At 37.7% G+C, this 17,865-nt stretch overlaps 1 protein-coding gene across 5 annotated transcripts in view; it reads left to right on the forward strand.

Annotated features, from left to right (window-relative positions):
- The window catches only part of GABRA5 (gamma-aminobutyric acid type A receptor subunit alpha5), an 88,125-nt gene that overhangs the window by 52,254 nt on the left and 18,006 nt on the right, over positions 1-17,865 (forward strand). For all 5 annotated transcript variants that reach the window (XM_036083577.2, XM_036083583.2, XM_036083578.2 and 2 more), the window contains exon 7: positions 3,384-3,466. In XM_036083577.2, coding sequence (XP_035939470.1) covers positions 3,384-3,466 — 83 coding nt within the window. The remainder of the gene's footprint in view (positions 1-3,383; positions 3,467-17,865) is intronic.

Below are 17,865 nucleotides of genomic sequence, written 5' to 3' on the forward strand. Positions count from 1 at the left end.
TTCTGTCCACCAGTCTCTTCCCACCATCACTAAACCCTGTGGTCTTGCAGCTGTATGCTGAAAGCAGACTCCTTAGTGTATAATCCTTACCATCTTTAAATGTCAGTGCAGTAGCTTTCAGAAGGTAACCAGCTCTCAGGGCCAAACAGCCAGAATAGAGCAGGACATGAGATGAACTGAGTAAGACCTGAGACCACCATGACAGAAAGGAAGACTTCTCATCCCTCTTATAAATACATGGTGTTGGCCAAGAAAAAAAGGAAGGCATGAGGAAAAGGGGAAGAAGCCAGGAGTGGGCAGTGTGCCCAAGGTGGGAAGTCAAGTCTCCTTGAGGGGATCTTCTCTGACAAGTGGGGCAAACAATAGAAAAGCCAGGTGGTGGTGCCTCCAATGGTCATGGAGATGGAAGCAAAGTACCGCCATGAGCACGGAGGGAAGAGGCATTGACCCATGATTCACGACACCTTCAAGGACTCAGCCAACACATCTGGCTTCAGGTCAGCCTCCAGACCCCGTGGGCAGTAGAGTGTTTCCTGGGGAACAGAGGCTCAGTTATATGAGCTGGCAGACGTGGCTGTGTCTAGAGAGAGGATTACTCCATGGAGAGACCATCTCCACATCACCCTGATGATGGGAATGGGGCCCATGAAGTTGTCAGCATTTTGGGAGGGCAACTTGAAGACTGCAGTGCTGGATCTGCAGTACCTGCGGCTGGACTAAGACAGTCAGGATCACCTGAAGCCTCTCCGCTTACACCCTACCTCACACTGCTCCCACTGACTGAGCCAGGGTCGTCCTTACACCTGCATCCATAAACCGTTTGAACAGAGGCTGCAGACCAGCACAGAATCTCCAAATCAAAACTGTTCTCCTTTAAGCTCCGACAGCCCCGTTATTTTGTGTGCTTATTCTCGCATTTATTGCTTTGTACCTGGCACTGCAGCTTTATATATACTTCTTATCTTCCTACTAAAAATTTGCTTCTGAAGAAAATTTTAGATTTTCTGAGTTCATTGTGAATTTATTCTCTAAAACATTTTTGACTCATTTAAGTTCTTTGTCACACTATATGCTTTACTTTAAAAATTTCTTAAATTTGCTAACAAACAGATAAAGTTAACATTATTTTCTTTTGTGTTGGCTGAATGCTCTCTTCACAGAGATTTTTAAGTCATAATTTTCTTAATTCTAGTAAGTAAGTACTTTATCTACTTCATAGTCTCTAATAATAGTCCTTTTGAAGAGGTCCATTGCAGATTATTTATCATGTAAAACAATCTAAAAGTCTAACAATAATTGCTTTAATATATATCCATTATTATTATTATACATAATTGATTTAATGTTATACATGTTATATTATATGTGTGTGTGTATATATATATATACATAATACATATAATATATGTATATACACATGCATATAGCCCACACATCTGCATCCTAGAATTAAATAGTTTGTCTTTCAAAATCATGATTATGTAGAGATTTTCACATCAGAAGTACCCTGTTCCTAATGTTAGGTATATGAAAGACTGAATTTTGTATACAAGAACAAAAAGAAAATACATGTACATGTCAGAAAACTCTGGACAAAATTTACCGGGTTAAATTATAAGTGAAATGATATCTATTTGTAGTTTTCTCCTTCACAATTCTCCTGTACATTCCCATATCTTTCTATGAACATATACAGTGTATCATTTTAAATACCATCTCCCTGTCTGAATGTGATACTTGGTGTTGTGTTCTAGTCCATGTGCACTCCCACCTTTTAAGCATTATTCCATCCCCTCAAACCAGAGGCAGCAGAGGATTTCTTCTCTTTGATGGACACAGACCTTTCTTGCACTGACTCATATTTTTGTGTCATTCATTCAGAGAATACATACATTGGGGCGCCTGGGTGGCTCAGTCAGTAAGCGACTGCCTTCAGCTCAGGTCATGATCTCAGGGTCCTGAGATCGAGCCCCACATCGGGCTCCCTGCTCTGTGGGAAGCCTGCTTCTCCCTCTGCTCCTCCCCCTGCTTGTGTTCCCTCTCTCGCTGTCTCTCTCTCTGTCAAATAAATAAATAAAATCTTAAAAAAAAAAAAAAGAGAATACATACATTGACTACTCTGTCTGCAGTCGTCAAGTGTGAATTCTGTGCCCAATTTAATAGCAAAAGTTTACTCTGTTTTAACAGGAGGAAGTAGTGAAGGCAAAAATGAATGTTTTTACATTTTTATTCTCACCCTGGGCACATAGCCAAGATCCAGACTCAATATAAGAGGGAAGGACCAATAGTGCTAATATCATATCGAATTATTATTTGTCCAAAAATGTAATTATAACATCTGTTTAAGGGTGAATGTTTTATATTATGATTTCATTCTATATAATTTAATTTCATTTTAAATAGTAGAATAAGAAACTTAAGAAACAGATTAACTCATTAATGAAATTTAGGTTCACTACCTAATTAGTAAGTCTGTAGAGAAATAAAAGCATGACAGTGTGGCAAATTTGGAAGTGTACAGAACCCATTACTACTTAGCGTGTGGTAGACGTGCCATTATGGAGTCACAGTAGTCAGGGGTCTGGGTTCAAATCATGACTCCATGACTTAATAGCTCTATATCCTTGTCCTGATCCTTTAATATCTGTGCATCACTTTCCTGCTTTGTAAACTGGGATATTAACAGCAACAAATCTCCTAATGCTATTCTGATTAGATGTGTTAGTGCAGGTAAGCATTTAATACAGTGCCTGGCGTAGAGCTGGTGGATATTATGTCCATTACTGTTTGAGTCATTGGTGACAGTGGTAGTAGATGGTGGTATTATTATCTGGAAGACCAGGCTTGGATTAAAAACAATTAGGTTGTACCAGAAGATTGCTGTCATAACACAATTTCACCTACTCTTCAGTGTCATGTCATCAGTCCAGTACACAATAATTATAGCCAGCTTCTGGTCAAAATTTAGACTGAGCATTTATTACACATTTATATTTTTTGAGCGTATAAACTATTTTAGAAAATACTTCTATTTTCAGCCTTGTCAAAGGAAGTTTTTTAGATTACTCTGAGTAAGGGATGGGAAACAAAGAATAAATCATTTTTAAAGGCATCTGAAAATTGCTTTGCAAGTGGTAATGTATGTACAGACACGCACACCAAGCCACAGAACCGAGTAGATTTGACTTAAGCCATATTTCTAAATGATATCCATCTTCAATGCAAACCTATATAATTTGGTGAAACAGTTTAGACAATTTCATGAAATATGGTAATTAAAATAATGAGTGAAGTACTTAACATGGCTTTATGGAACATGGTGCTGCTCAGTAAATAGTCAGAATTGGCGAGTCATTTAAAGGTCTTTGTCTCTTACTTTTCAGCTTGACCATCTCTGCAGAATGCCCAATGCAACTTGAGGATTTCCCGATGGATGCCCATGCTTGCCCTCTGAAATTTGGCAGCTGTAAGTTATTTTCACAAGTAAGAACCATGGATATACTTTCGGGGTTATTTCCACATTCATTCAGAATTTAGGTTCCATATGTGAATAAGCACGATATGGGTGGCAGTCTGCTTGAGAAGACTGGAATGCTGTGGATTACTTATACCTTTGTCCTCACAGACTAGTTTCCTTGTCTGTAACTGCGAGAATATGAGTGGAGGCACAAACCATCTAGAAGATGATCCTGGGGAAGTGTTTCCAGGCCTTCACCTGGTAGTTCTTTGTTGTTTTCACGTCTCAGATTGCAGGTTGCCTCCTGCAAGGGGACACCCTTCCAGACCCACTTTCCAATACCCAACCAATATCTTTTTTATTGAATTGTAGTCATTGCTGTCTTAACACACTTCTTCTAGAGTGTTCATGAGAGCAATGACATTGTCATATTCACCCTCACTACTCACCTTGTACACATATTGGGAAATGTGTTGCTTGAACAAATAATTATTCATTAGGTGAACATCTCTCTGATTCTGGTAGGAAGTCTTGAATTCCAGCCATTCCAGACAGTGGAGTGATGACACTGGCCCCAACATATGCCTGCAGCCTCATCCTCACTTCTGAGATGTTGGAAGGCAGGGTTAGAACCAAACTCTTCCCTTCTTTCTTTATGCTATCCCTTTATGCTCATGCTATGTGAAGTTTTCATTTTTGAAAGCAGAAGAATGTGCTCTTTGAGATTGAGCATCAGATTTGTATTAAGGTACTACATTTTTTTATAATCTATAAACCAATATTGTTACATTATTATTAATTAAGGTCCATAGTTTATGTTAGGGTTCGCTCTTGTGTTGTATATTCTATAGGTTTTGATAAGTGTATAATGACATGTATACACCATTATATTACCGTACAAAGTGTTTTCACTGCCCTTAGAATCCTTTGTACTCCACTGATTCACCCTCCCTTCCCTCAGTCCCTAACAACTATTGATCTTTTGACTGTATCCATAGTTTTTCCTTTTCCAGAATGTCATACAGTTGGAATCATATAGTATGCAGCCTTGTCAGATTGCTGCTTTTACTTGGTAATATGTATTTATGGTTTCTCCATGCCTTTCATGTCTGAAGAACTTACTTCCTTTTAGTGCTAAGTAATATTCCATTGTCTGGTTGTACCATAATTTATCCATTCACCTGTTGAATGACATCTTGGTTGCTTCCACATTTGGGCAATTATGAAGAAAGCTGCTGAAAACATCTGTGTGCAGGTTTTTGTGTGGACATACATTTTCAATTCCTTCGGTTAAATATCAAGAAGCACCAGTGGTGGATCATATAGTGTGAATATGTTTAGCTGTGTAAGAAATTGACAAATTGTCATTCCCACCAGCAAAGAATGAGAGTTCCTCTTGCTCCACATCTTCATCAGCATTTGGTGTTATCAGTATTCTGAATTTTATCTATTCTAATAGGTGTGTAATGGTATCTTATTTTAATTTATAATATCTTTATGACATATGATACTGAATAGCTTTTCATATGTTTATTTGCCATCTGTTTATGGTGGTTTGGTGAGGTGTCTGTTCAGGGTTTTTTCCCATTTTTAATCTGTTTGTCCATTTTCTTATTGTTTAGTTTCAAGAGTTCTTTGTATATTTTGTCTTTCAGTTCTTTATCAGATATGTGTTTTGCAAATATTTTCCCCAAGTCTACAGCTTATCCTCTCATTTTCTTGACAGTGTCTTTCATCTAGCAGACATTTATAATTTTCATGAAGTCTAGCTTATTAATTCTTTAATGGATCATGTCTCTGATGTATCTAAAAACTAAGGTTATCTATAAAAAAGTCTATATCTAGATTTTCTTCTGTGTTATCATCTGAGAGTTTTATAGTTTTGCATTTTATGCATGGGTCTGTAATCTATTTTGAGTTAATTTTTGTGAAGATAGAAGGTGTATGTCTAGATCCTCCTTTTTATAAATTTGCATGTGGATGTCTAGTTGTTTCAGCACCATTTGTTGAAAAGACTATCTTTAATCCATTGTATTGCCTTTCCTCCTTTGTCAAAGACCAGTTGACTTGGTTTGTGTGGGTCAATTTTTGAGCTTTCTAATCTGTTCCATTGATCTATTTACCTATTCTTTTGCCAATACTACACTGTCTTCCTACTATAACTTTATACTAAGTCTTGAAGTTGGGTAGTGTCAGTTCTCTGACTTTGCTCTTCTTCAGTATTGTGCTAGCCATTCTTTTGCCCCTCCACATAAACTTTAGAGTCAGTTTGTCATTATCCACAAAATAACTTGCTGGGATTTTTATTGTTATTGCATTGGATCTATAGATCAAATAGGGAAAAACTGACATCTTGACATAATTTAGGCCTCCTGTTCATGAACATGAAATAACTCCATTTGTTTAGTTCTTCTTTGATTTCTTTCATTAGAGTTTTGTATTTTTCTTTATATAAGCCAGATTACCTTGGCACCAAAACCAAAGATATTGCAAAAATGATAAAACTTTGGATCAGTATCCCTCATGTATAGAGACACAAAAAAAATCCTTGACAAAGCACTAGCACATTGGATTCAACAATAAAATGAATAATACACAATGACCAAGACCAAGTAGTTTATTCCAGAGATGCAAGACTGAGTTATAATCCACTATTTTAACATTGTAAACAAGAAAACTAACATAATAGGGGTGCCTGGGTGGCTCAGTCGATTAAGCATCTGACTCTTGGTTTCAGCTCAGGTCATGATCTCAGGGTTATGAGATCAAGCCTTGTGTCAGGCTCTGCGATGGGTGTGGAGCCTGCTTGGGATTCTACCTCTCTCTCCTCTCCCTCTGCCCCTACCCCTGCTCACACACACTCTCTCTCTAAAAAAAATAAAATCTTAAAAAAAAAAAAGAAAACTAACATAATAATATCAATTGATGCAGGAAAAACATTCTCAGAAAACTAGTAATAGATGGGAAATTCCCGAATTTGATAAAGTATTTCTACAAACAACCACAATGAAAAGCTATAATTAATATTACACTTAATGTAAAAAAAAAAAAAAAGACAGTAGTTTCCTAAGACTGAGAATAAGGAATTGATGTCGCTTTCACCACTTTTACTCAGCATAAAGCTGGAAATTCTAGCCTGTGCAATAAGACAAGAAAGGAAAATAAAAGTGTGCAGAATAGAAAAAAAAGAAAGACGGGGTTTTTACTTGTTAATCTTTGTATCTTTTATTTCCTTGTCCTGTCTTATTGCATTAGTTTAGGACTAGCATTTTCCTGTCTAGTTGTTTCACATCAATTCTTGAGAAAGAGGTATTGAAATCTCCAAATATAATTGTGCATTTGTGTATTTCCACTTTCAGTTCAATCAGTTTTTGCTTCACATATTTTTCAGCTATTATTTGGTGAATACACATTTGGGATTGTTATGTCTTCTTGGTGGATTTGTATAATATCCTTCTCTGTCTCTGGTAATTTTCTTTGTTTTGAAGTCAGCCTAATATCCACATAGCCACTCTTGCTTTCTTTTTGAATAATGTTTGAATGGTATTTTTTTTCTTATTTTTAGTCTCAACACTTATATGTCATTATGTGAAAATAAGTTTCTTGTAGACAGCATATAGCTAGGTCAGATTTTTTTTTTTTTTAAAGATTTTATTTATTTGAGAGAGAATGAGAGACAGAGAGCATGAGAGGGAGGAGGGTCAGAGGGAGAAGCAGACTCCCTGCTCAGCAGGGAGCCCGATGTGGGACTCGATCCCAGGACTCCAGGATCATGACCTGAGCCGAAGGCAGTCACTTAACCAACTGAGCCACCCAGGCGCCCCTAGCTAGGTCAGATTTTTAAATTAACTTTGTCAGTCTGTGTCTTTTAATTGGTGTATTTTCATCATTTATACATAATGTATCTATTGATATGTTAGTGCTTAAGTCTGCCATTTTATTTATTCATTTTTGGTTTTCTTTATTTTTCTCATTTCTCTATTTTCTTTTTTCTGCCTTCCTGTTGGTTAGCTGGACAATTATTATGATTAATTATCATATTATTATTAATTTTTTATTTGCTTATAGTACTTTTTCTATACAGTTTTTCCTCAATTTGTAATGGGATTACATCTTGATAAACTCATTGTAAGTTAAAAATATTGTAAGTTGAAAATGCATTTATTATACCTAATCTATAGAACATTATACCTTAACCTAGCTTACCTTAAATGTGCTCAGAACACTTACATTAGCTGACAGTTGGACTAAATAATCTAACACAAAGCCTATTTTATTATAAAGTGTTGAATATCTCATGCAATTTATTGAATACTATGCAAAAATGAAAAACAGAATGGTTGCATGGGCATAGAATGGTTGTAAATGTGTAAATTGTTTACCCTTGTGATCATGTGGTTGATTGGGAGCAGTGGCTCAGTGCCACAGCCCAGAACCACATATTGCTAGCCTGGGAAAAGATCACAATTCAAAATTTGAAGTGCGGTTGCTACAAAGTACGTATTGTTTTTGTACCACCATGATGAAAAGTCATAAGTAAAATCATCTTAATTTGGGAACTCTGTATATTTTTGTATAACTTTTTTAGTTGTTGCTATAGTTGTTTACATACAGTTGACCCTTGAGCAATATCACAGAGGCACCAACTTCCCACACAATTGAAAATCCATGTATAACTTTTGACTTGCCAAAACTTAATTACTAATAGCCCACTGTTTACTGAAAGCCTTACCAATAACCTGACCAGTCAATTTACACATATTTTGTACTTACAGGTATTATATACTGTATTCTTACAATAAAGTGAGCCAGGGAAAAGAAAATGTTATTAAGAAAATCATAAGAGAAAATACATTTATAGTATTGTACTATACTTACATAAAAAAAATCCATGTATTAGTGGACCTACATGTTCATACCCATGTTGTTTAAGGGTCAACTGTATACATAACTTATCACAATTTACTGGTGTCTTCATTTTACCAGATCAAATGAAAAATAAAAACCTTACCTCCCTTTATATGTGCTTATCTTCCCATAATTATAATACAGTTGCCTAAAGATGTTCTCTTTGAGTTACAAACTCAAGACAAGAAGGAAATTCTATTATATTTACCCATATTTTTACTTACTGTGTTCTTTTTTTACTTTAAGTGTTCCAAGATTTCTTCTTTAAAACTAAGTTATTTTATAATAAAATAATAATAAAAATAATAACACGATAAAATATTTTATAATAGAACTTATTTTATAACTGCTTAGCAAATTTCCTTTAGCCATTTTTTAGGATAGACTACTGGCAATAAATTCTCTTTGTTTTTCTTCATCTGAAAATGTTTTGATTTTTCCCTTCATACCTGATGGATATTTTCACCGGATATATTCTGTTCTGATAGTTCTTTGACACTTGAAAAATGTGCTACTTTATTCTTGATTCCTTGCTTACTGATGAGAAATCTGATGCCATTCAAATCATTTTTCACTTATAGATAAGATGTCATTTTTTTCTGGTTGCTTTCAAGATTTTTTTCTTTGTCTTTAGTTTTCAGAAGTTTAACTATGATGTGTATTGGTGAAGATTTCTTTGAGTTTATCTGGCTTGGGCCTTGCTAAGTTTCTTGAATCTATAGATTTTTGCCAAATTTAGAAGTTTGAGCAATTATTTCTTTGAATACTCCTCTTTCTCTTCTCTTTTCCTGAATCCAATGTCATGAATATTAGATATTTTTTTATATCCCCCTAAGTTCTGAAGCTCTTTTCATTTTTTCCTGTTTTCTCCATTTTTCTTATTATTTAATTTCTGTTGTTTTATCTTTGAGTTTACTAATTCTTTCCTTTTTTCCCTCCATCCTGCTTATGAATTCATGTATTGAGCTTTGTATTATGGTTATTGTATTTTTCAGTTCTGTGAAGTTTAATTTGTCTATCATCTTGACTGGGTCATGGCAAGCCCAGATATTTGGTCAAACATTATTCTGAACGATGTCTGTTAGGATGCTTTTGGACAAGATTAACATTTAAATTAATAGACTGAGTGAAGCAGATTGCCTTTTCTAATGTGGGTGGGTCTCATTCAATTAGTTGAAGTCCTGAACAGAACAGAAAGGTTGACCTTCCTATGATAAGGGAAACTCCTCCTGCCTGACTGCCTTCATCAGGACCATTGGTCTTTTCCTGCCTTTGGATTCAAACTGAAAACATCAGCTCTTGGGTCTCTGGCCAGCCAGTTTTCAGACTAGAACTATACCATCAGCTTTCCTGGGTCTCCAGCTTGCTGACTGCAGGACTTCTCATTTTCACATGAGCCAATTTCTCATAATAAATTTTTAAAAAAAGAATATTTATGTTCTATTGGTTCTATTTCTCTGGAGACTAATACATATATTGGTTCTGAGAAGTGGGTGCTGCTGTAACAAATAATTAAAAATGTGGATGTTTTCTAAAAAAAATAAAAGAAAATGTGTTAAGTGTCTTTAGAATTGGATAATGGGTAGAGGCTGGAGAGTATTGTGGTGCATGATAGAAAAGGTGATTCTGGTGAGAGCTCAGAAGGAAAAAAGGACAGCTGGAGAGAAAGTCCATCTTCTTAGAGAATCCATAAATAATCATGAACAGCCTACTGGTAGACATATGGTGTGAAAGGTCTTCTGGTGAGGTCTCAGCAGAAATGAGGAACAAGTTAGAGGAAACTGGAGGGAAGGCAGTCCTTGCTACAAATTGACTAAATTGTGTTCAAGGCAGTTGGCTGAATTGTGTTCTAGTGTTTCATGGAAGGTAGAATTTGTGAGCAATGAAATTGGATATTTAGTTGAGATTTCTAGCAAAGTGTTGAGTTCCTCATCACTGCTTATAACAAAACATGAGAAGCAAGTGATGAATTCAAGAAGGAATTATTAAGCAAAAAGGAACTAGAATTTAAAGATTTGGAAAATCTTTAGCCTGCCCATATTGTGAAAAACGAGGAAGCTTGTTATGGAGAGAACACCAACGGTGTGACTGGACAATTACTTCATAAAATTGACACCCATGATGTTGATCGGCTGTCTCAACATAAACCAGGAAGAATGACTCTGAAGGCAATTCAGAGATGATAAGGGCTGCCGGTACCATCACAGGCCTCAGTTTCAAAGGGCAGAACTGCCAACCCGCAGAGCTGTATGGGCAGAGCCCTTACAGAGAGCCTTGACAGCAGCACCCCAGTTGGGGTGATACTGCCACCCCACTGGGCGTGGAGGGCAGAGCACTGAATCAAAGAGGAAGATTCTCAGGCTATAAGAATGTGCTTTGCTAGGTTTGGGACTTGCCTGGGACTCACCCTTTTCCTTCTGATTTCATTTTTGGAATGGGAGTGTCTATCCTCTGCCTGTCCCACCATTGCGTTTTGGAAGCCCATAATTTGTGTGGTTTCACAAACTTACAGCTGAAGAAGGATTTTACCTCAGGATGAATTGAGTCTCACCCATATCTGATTTAGATGAGACTTTGGACTTCAGATGTTAGAGTTGATGCTGGAATTAGTTAAGGTTTTGTTGCTATTGGGGTGGAATGGAAATATTTTGCATGCAGGAAGGACATGAATTTGAGGGGGGCAGTGTCATAGTGTTATGTTCGGAATTGTGTCCTCTCCCCCCATTCCTATTTTGAAACCCTAATCCCCGATGTTACTGTGTTTGGAGACAGAGCACAATTAAGCAACAAACACTTAACACAGACAGAGATTAAGATTAAGTGAAGTCATAAGAGTGGAACCCTAATCCAATAGGATTGGTGCCCTTGAAGAAGAGGAAGAGGGAGAAATCTCTCTCTCTCTGCAAACACATGCAATGAGAAAAAGCCATGTGAACACACAGCAGAAAGGCATGCATTTGCAAGCCAGGAAGAGAACTCTCACCAGAAACAAATTTGCTGGCACCTTGGTCTTGGACTTCCCAGCCTCTAGATCTGTGAGAAAATAAATCGTGGTAGTTTAACTACCCAGACTACGGCATTTTGTTGTGGTAGCCCAAGCAGACCAACACAACTTCTAAAACTTCTGTTTGGTCTTTCCTTATCTCTTCGGTTTCTTTGCAGAGACCTTATAATTTCTCATTTGTTTCAAGCATATTTGTAATTGGTCATTGCAGCCTTTTACGATGGCTGCTTCAAAAATTCTTTGTCAGGTAATCCTAGTATCTCTGTCATATTTGTTTTGATATGTATTGATTTTTTTTATTCAGTTTGATCATCCTAGTTGTTGGTATGATAAATAATTTTCTGTTGGAACCTGGACATTTTGTGTATTGTGTCGTGAGACTACTACTCAAATCTTCTGTTTTAGCTGGCTTTTTTTTTTTTTTTTTTAACACTGCTCTGGCAGGGAAAGATGCAGCATAGCCTCATTACTGCCAGGAGGAGGTAGAAGTCCAGGTTCTCCACTCAATACCCATGACACAGGTTGCGTGGTGTCCTTTATTCCTGCTGGATGGGCGCTGGATTTCCAGCTGCATACCAGCTCTCCGCAGACACCAAATGTAGGGTGGTCTCACTAGCACTGAGCAGTAGCAGAAGTCTCAATTTTTACTGATTCTCTGCTGACACAGGAGGGATCTGCTCCTGCTGGATTAATGTGGGCCTCCAGGCTCCCCACGTGGCTGCCAGCACACTGTAAGGAATGGGTGTCATTACTGCCCAGCAGGAATGAAGGTGCTGGTTCCCTTCTCTGATGCCACTACACTGGTGGGTTGGGTATCTGATGGGAGTGGAAGTCTGGGCTCTCCACTTTCTTTTTGGTCTGTGGTCAGGCAGGACTGCAATTTTTCTGTGGTGTGTGACTGGACTTCTCCAGTTATTGTCTAAAAGTTTTCTGTCTTGATAGGCTGGCCCTTTTCCTGGTCCTTGGGCTAGAGAGAGCACAGGCTTATGGTAGTGGTGTTACTGTGTTTTGTCTATGCCCATTGTGTTTCTGGGTTGCTAAGCTTCTTGGGCTCCCAGTCTGGGATGTATATGGCAAGAATAAAACCACAGAACCCACTACTGGGTCATCCCTTGGGTCCCAAGATCCCAAGACCTGTCTGCCTTATTCTTTCTAGCTTTCAGATCCTTCGTATATTTTATATCATGTCCAGGTTTTCTAGTTATATTTAGTGGGGGGATTAGGGGAAAACACATCTCCATTTTCCTGGAAGCAGAAGTCCCCTTACATGTATTTTTATTTTTATTGATACTTCCTAGGTTTCTTGAATTTCTAAATTTGTCTTTCATCAAATTTGAGGAATACTGGCCATTGTTTCTTCTAATATTTTTCTGTTCCATCCTCCTTTTTCTATCTGGAGTTCTAATTATATTCATTTTTTAAAGAATGTTTTCTTTCTTTATTCTTTATATTGGATGATTTATATCAGTCTGTCTTCAAGTTCACTGACTTTTTTTTTTAAAAAGGATTTCTTATTTATTTATGAGAGAGAGGGAGAGAGTACGAGGGGGGAGGGGCAGAGGGTGAAGCAGACTCCCCACTGAGTAGGCAGTCTGATGTGGGACTCAATCCCAGGACCCAGAGATCATGACCTGAGCTGAAGGCAGATGTTTAACCAACTGAGCCACCCAGAGCCCCCAAGTTCACCACCTTGTTTTTGTCATTTTCAATCTTCTGCTAAATTCATACAGTAAATTTTTTATTTAGTATCTTTGTCAGTTTTAGAATTTGTATCTGGTTCTTTTAAGTAGTTTCAATGTCTCTGCTAGACTTACTCTTGGTTTTTCATTACAGAACATTACATTTTTTCCCTTTACACTCTTAAGCATAACCATATAAGCTGCTTTAAAATCCTTGTGTGCTAAATCCAGGATTTGAATCCTCTTGGGATCGTTCCACATTGATCCTCTTTTCTCTTGAGTATGGATCATATTTTCCTGTTTCTTTTACATTTAATATTTTGAATTCTTTCCTGAATATTTCACTGTTATATTACAGAGACTGGATTCTGTTAAATTTAGAGTGTCAATTTTTTTTTTTTTTTAGCTAATTAACTTGACCAAAGGAAACCTCCAAACTCTGACTTTCCTGCAGTAGGCAATAGCTGAAATGGTCAGGCGGTTCCTCTACCTTAGTTGGGCTGATAGGATTATGCTCTAGGTATGCATAATTCAGGGATAAGTGTAGATATCTGGGTAGAGTTTACATACATCCATTACATTAAATTTGGGGCTTCTCTGTGCTCTTTCCTTTCCAGGATTTTATACCTCATTTTTCAGACATGCTATTTTGATAGCTCTAGACTCTTTCTTTTGGTTCTTCAAGCCAGTAAGACCAAGGGATGTATCTAAGCCTTAGTTACCTCACAGCTCTGACTCAAAGCTTTTTAAGTAAAAAGGCATTCCCTTCTTCTAAGTGGCGACTCCCTCCGGTTTCTTCCTGTGTGTTTACTCTCCAGGGCCTAACTACTAACTCCAGAGTTAATAGTTGTGACCTGATTACAACCACTGGCAGGGGAAGTTCGTTTGACTCCAGGGGTTTCCTTTTCTACTACTTCTATCATTTCAAAGAGATTTTTGGAATTAGGAGAGGTGACTGTGTGTGATGAGCCAAAAGTTTAGGTTGGATGGAGATAATATATATTTTTTTCAAACTATGAAATTAAACGTACATTTATTTGGGGGAAGCAGTATAATGGAAGGGGACTTTCACCAGGATTTATTTAAGTCATTTGTTGCCATGGGGTGGCTGTGCACGTCAGTACTTGACAAAGCCTTCAGAAGATCCCTACGGCATCTTTTTTGGGAATCACTGATTCATGTCTCTGAAGGGAAATGAATTGTTCATGTCCCCAAGAAGAAGATGAGTTGTATGACTTAAAATTATACCTCTCTTTGCATATGAAAATTATGTTCTTGATTTGATCAAAGGCAAAACACTGAAAGTGAAATTGTCATTTTTTTTCATCATTAGTTAAATAAGTTCAAGTTAATGTGATATTCAGATATAATGACAATGGTGTGCAGAACAGGCAGCACAAAAGCAATTTTTGGTGAAAGAAAATATGTGACCCTCTAAATCCTTCTTCGCTAAATTATCTCATATTCAACAGCCAACCAACTGCAGTTAAGTCATTTATTGCATTCAAAGATAAAATACACATCTGATAGGATCTCATCACTTCTACAGTCAGTCACACCAAATGAGATCAATTAGCATGTGTATATGTGTATGTGCATGTATATACATATATTTTGAACTCAGTAGAGAGCCCAAAACCAATATAAACACTTCTTGAACTCAGTAGAGATTTTGAACTCTCATGCTAAATTTCTTATTTTTATCTGCCTGATATTTTGAAGATTGGTTTTAGATGTTGATTGTTTCTTTATATCTGCTGTTAATATCATTACTAAAATATACAAAGCAATTGGAAGGATTTTTTTTTAAAGATTTTATTTATTTGAGAGAGAGAGAGAGCGAGAGAGAGCATGAGGTGGGGGCGGGGAGAAGGAGAAACAGCCTCCTCACCCAGCAGGGAACACGATGCGGGGCTTGGTCCCAGGACCCCGGGACCATGACCTGAGCCAAAGGCAGACGCTTAACCCACTGAGCCACCCAGTCGCCCTGGAAGGATTTTCTTAATACATCATGTTTATATGCAGTTGTCCAAGGGCTAGAAAACGGCAGAAACTTCACCTTTCCTCAGCATATGTGGTTTCAGCACCAAGCTTAATAATTTTAAGAGAAGAAATGTTATTTAATTAAGTGTTTTTCTTACTTGTCTTTCATTTTTTTGATTTACTAAAAATAGCTGCTTGGCCAAGTAGTTCACTTATACCATGGGCATCTAAGCATGGTGCAGAGGCTAAATGTGATAGTATAATGAGTTTCAAATTACCCAATCCAACAGTTCTCTGCTATTACGAGACAAAGGAATGCAAATAGGTGTCATTATTCTAATGAGCCACATGCTCTGGCTTCTCTAAAGCAGAACTGAATTAACAGACATTTCTGTTATTGCTATCTCCACTCTGAAGAATTCAAACAAATGTTGAAATTAGCCCTACTTTACAGAGGGATGTTTCCTAGTCCATGAGGAAATTCCGAGAAGATAATGGCATGGCTTATATTTGGAAGCAAATGCTTAAATCAAGACTTTTATAAAAGAAAAAAAAAAAAAAACTTAATTTTTTTTGTTCATTTTATTTGTGGAATGATGCATTAAATAGTAGATTAAGTCGTGAGACAACATCTGGATTCATGAAAATATATGCTAAATTAGATACAGATGCCTCTTTGGTAAACATCCAGCAGAGACAATTTCACAAAATCAGGGTAAATCTCACTGTAGTGAGCTATTAGTTCATTCAAACACGTGGAATTATGACACTATTAACTGCATTCATCATGCCCAGCATGTAGCAACTCAGCATGAGTGTGGGTGATGTAGAACACAGATTTCAGAGTATCTAATGTGGGTATGCTAGTCTGTGAGGTCTTAAAAACACATTGAAGTTGTGTCTAAGTTTAGATGCGCTAGTTAACCTTGGTTACTATTTAACAGATACACTGGGTGTGTTCTCCTTTCTGCTAGGTGCAGTGAGAATCACAGAAGCATGAGTGATGCTCTGCTCCCAACAAATTGATGGACACATTACATAGTAAGATTAAAGCCAGTTGGAATTCAGACAGGGAAACTCATCATGGGGATGATATTTTAAACTGAACCTGGAAGGATTTGGGTAGAAAGTATAACTGACATAAGGGCAAAGCACAAGGGACTGGGGGTCGGTTAGTGGAGGGGATGAACATGTCCTTTGGGGAAATGACAGGATGACCTTATGACTCAAATGTGAAAGTATAAAAGTAGTAGGCAGACTGGGAGTTGTTTGAGGAGCAAGGGGAGAATGTGCTGGACTCACTATTAGAGAGGTGACACCAAGAGCTAGGAATTACCCTGAAGCAGTAGAAATGCTGAGAGTTGAGAGCAGGGTGGTGACCAGATGTGACAAGTGGATATACAGGATCAAAGGGGGTCATGAGTCAAAGATGGCATTACGATTTTAGGACTATGTAACTTAGGAAATCTATTTTCCGTGAGGAAATTGAATGTAATTAGAAGGAACTACTGGTTTCAAGGTTTAAAAAAGCTGATTGGTTTATGAGATAGTGGGAAATTACATGAAGGGATTTCCTGCTGTTACCTCTAGCCTTTTGCTCTGCTTCTCACTCCTTTCCACAACGGGACGGTCTTTTCTGCTGGGTAGGTGACAGTCCTTAGTCCTTCTTTCCTGATTTGTTCCCATTTAAATCCATGGACATGGAGGACGCAGTCTTTTTGACTCTCTCTCTGTCAGACCAGTCAGGGCAGTGACTCTGTAATTTTACAGACTGGGCTGTGGAGTGGTTATGGGCCATTGGACTAGCAAATCTCAACCTTCCCCTGTAATTCCTTTGGTAACAGGGCAGAAGTGTCATCTGTTTTTCTCCATCTGTAGATAGCTGCAGATGGAGCTATGTCTCAATTGATTCCAGGCAAGGAAAAAAGCATGGCAAAGCCCCTCTGATCTAACTTCTACCTGATGGATTGAAAGCAGGGATATTGGGAATCTAGTAGGCTGTTAGAGAAAATGTATCTACGTACATTTATATTTTAGGAAGTTTGTAATCTAGATTATGCAATTGATAGGTCAAGTGTTGACTTGGATTTCGGCTCAGAATACTGAGGTTTAGGGAAGTTGAGGATCCTGCAGAAGGTCACACAGGTGGTGGGTAGTGAGGTTTTCTGAGTTAGTTACTCTGCGCATTCCCACCTTCCATTTCAGAGGAGAAAGGAAAGCTGAGGACATGGCTGTCAGACAACTTAAATTCTGTATGTTTTCAGATTACCCAAATTCTGCTTTTTGGGTACATCCTAATCTACATTTCTTCTAACATCATAGGCAATGAATGCACGGAGTAAAACAGATTTCCTACCTGGTTATTGGCAGTTCCTGGTTTCCCAGGTGCCCGTGTAGCCTGGCAGATAAGGCTAACCAGTGGTCTTCACACATCCGGTTTGCTTTTGACTGACAGAAAGTGAATTCAGGTAGAAATATCTTTTCATAGGATTGGATCTGACACATACCCAGAATCTTTCCCACTGTATGAGTACATTCCTAATATTTATTAAGCACCTACTATGTGTCAGGCATATGCTAAATACTTGATGTTGATGAATGTACTTTGTCCTCACAGTACCCCTAGGAGATAGGAGTTATTTCCCCCCAATCTACAGATGGGGAAATAGAGGCTTAAAGCGTATATTGCTTGTTGAAGTTCAGAGCTGTGTCACCGTATTTCTCTCATAGTTTGGCAAACACGCATTGCTTTTGAAAGGCCTTGTAAATAAGGATTAATAGTGACATCGCCACCTCCTCATCAGGATTTGCAAAGCTAGACCTAGAAAAACAGA

Source organism: Halichoerus grypus, chromosome 8 (genome assembly GCF_964656455.1).
Source record: "Halichoerus grypus chromosome 8, mHalGry1.hap1.1, whole genome shotgun sequence".
Lineage (NCBI taxonomy): Eukaryota > Metazoa > Chordata > Mammalia > Carnivora > Phocidae > Halichoerus > Halichoerus grypus.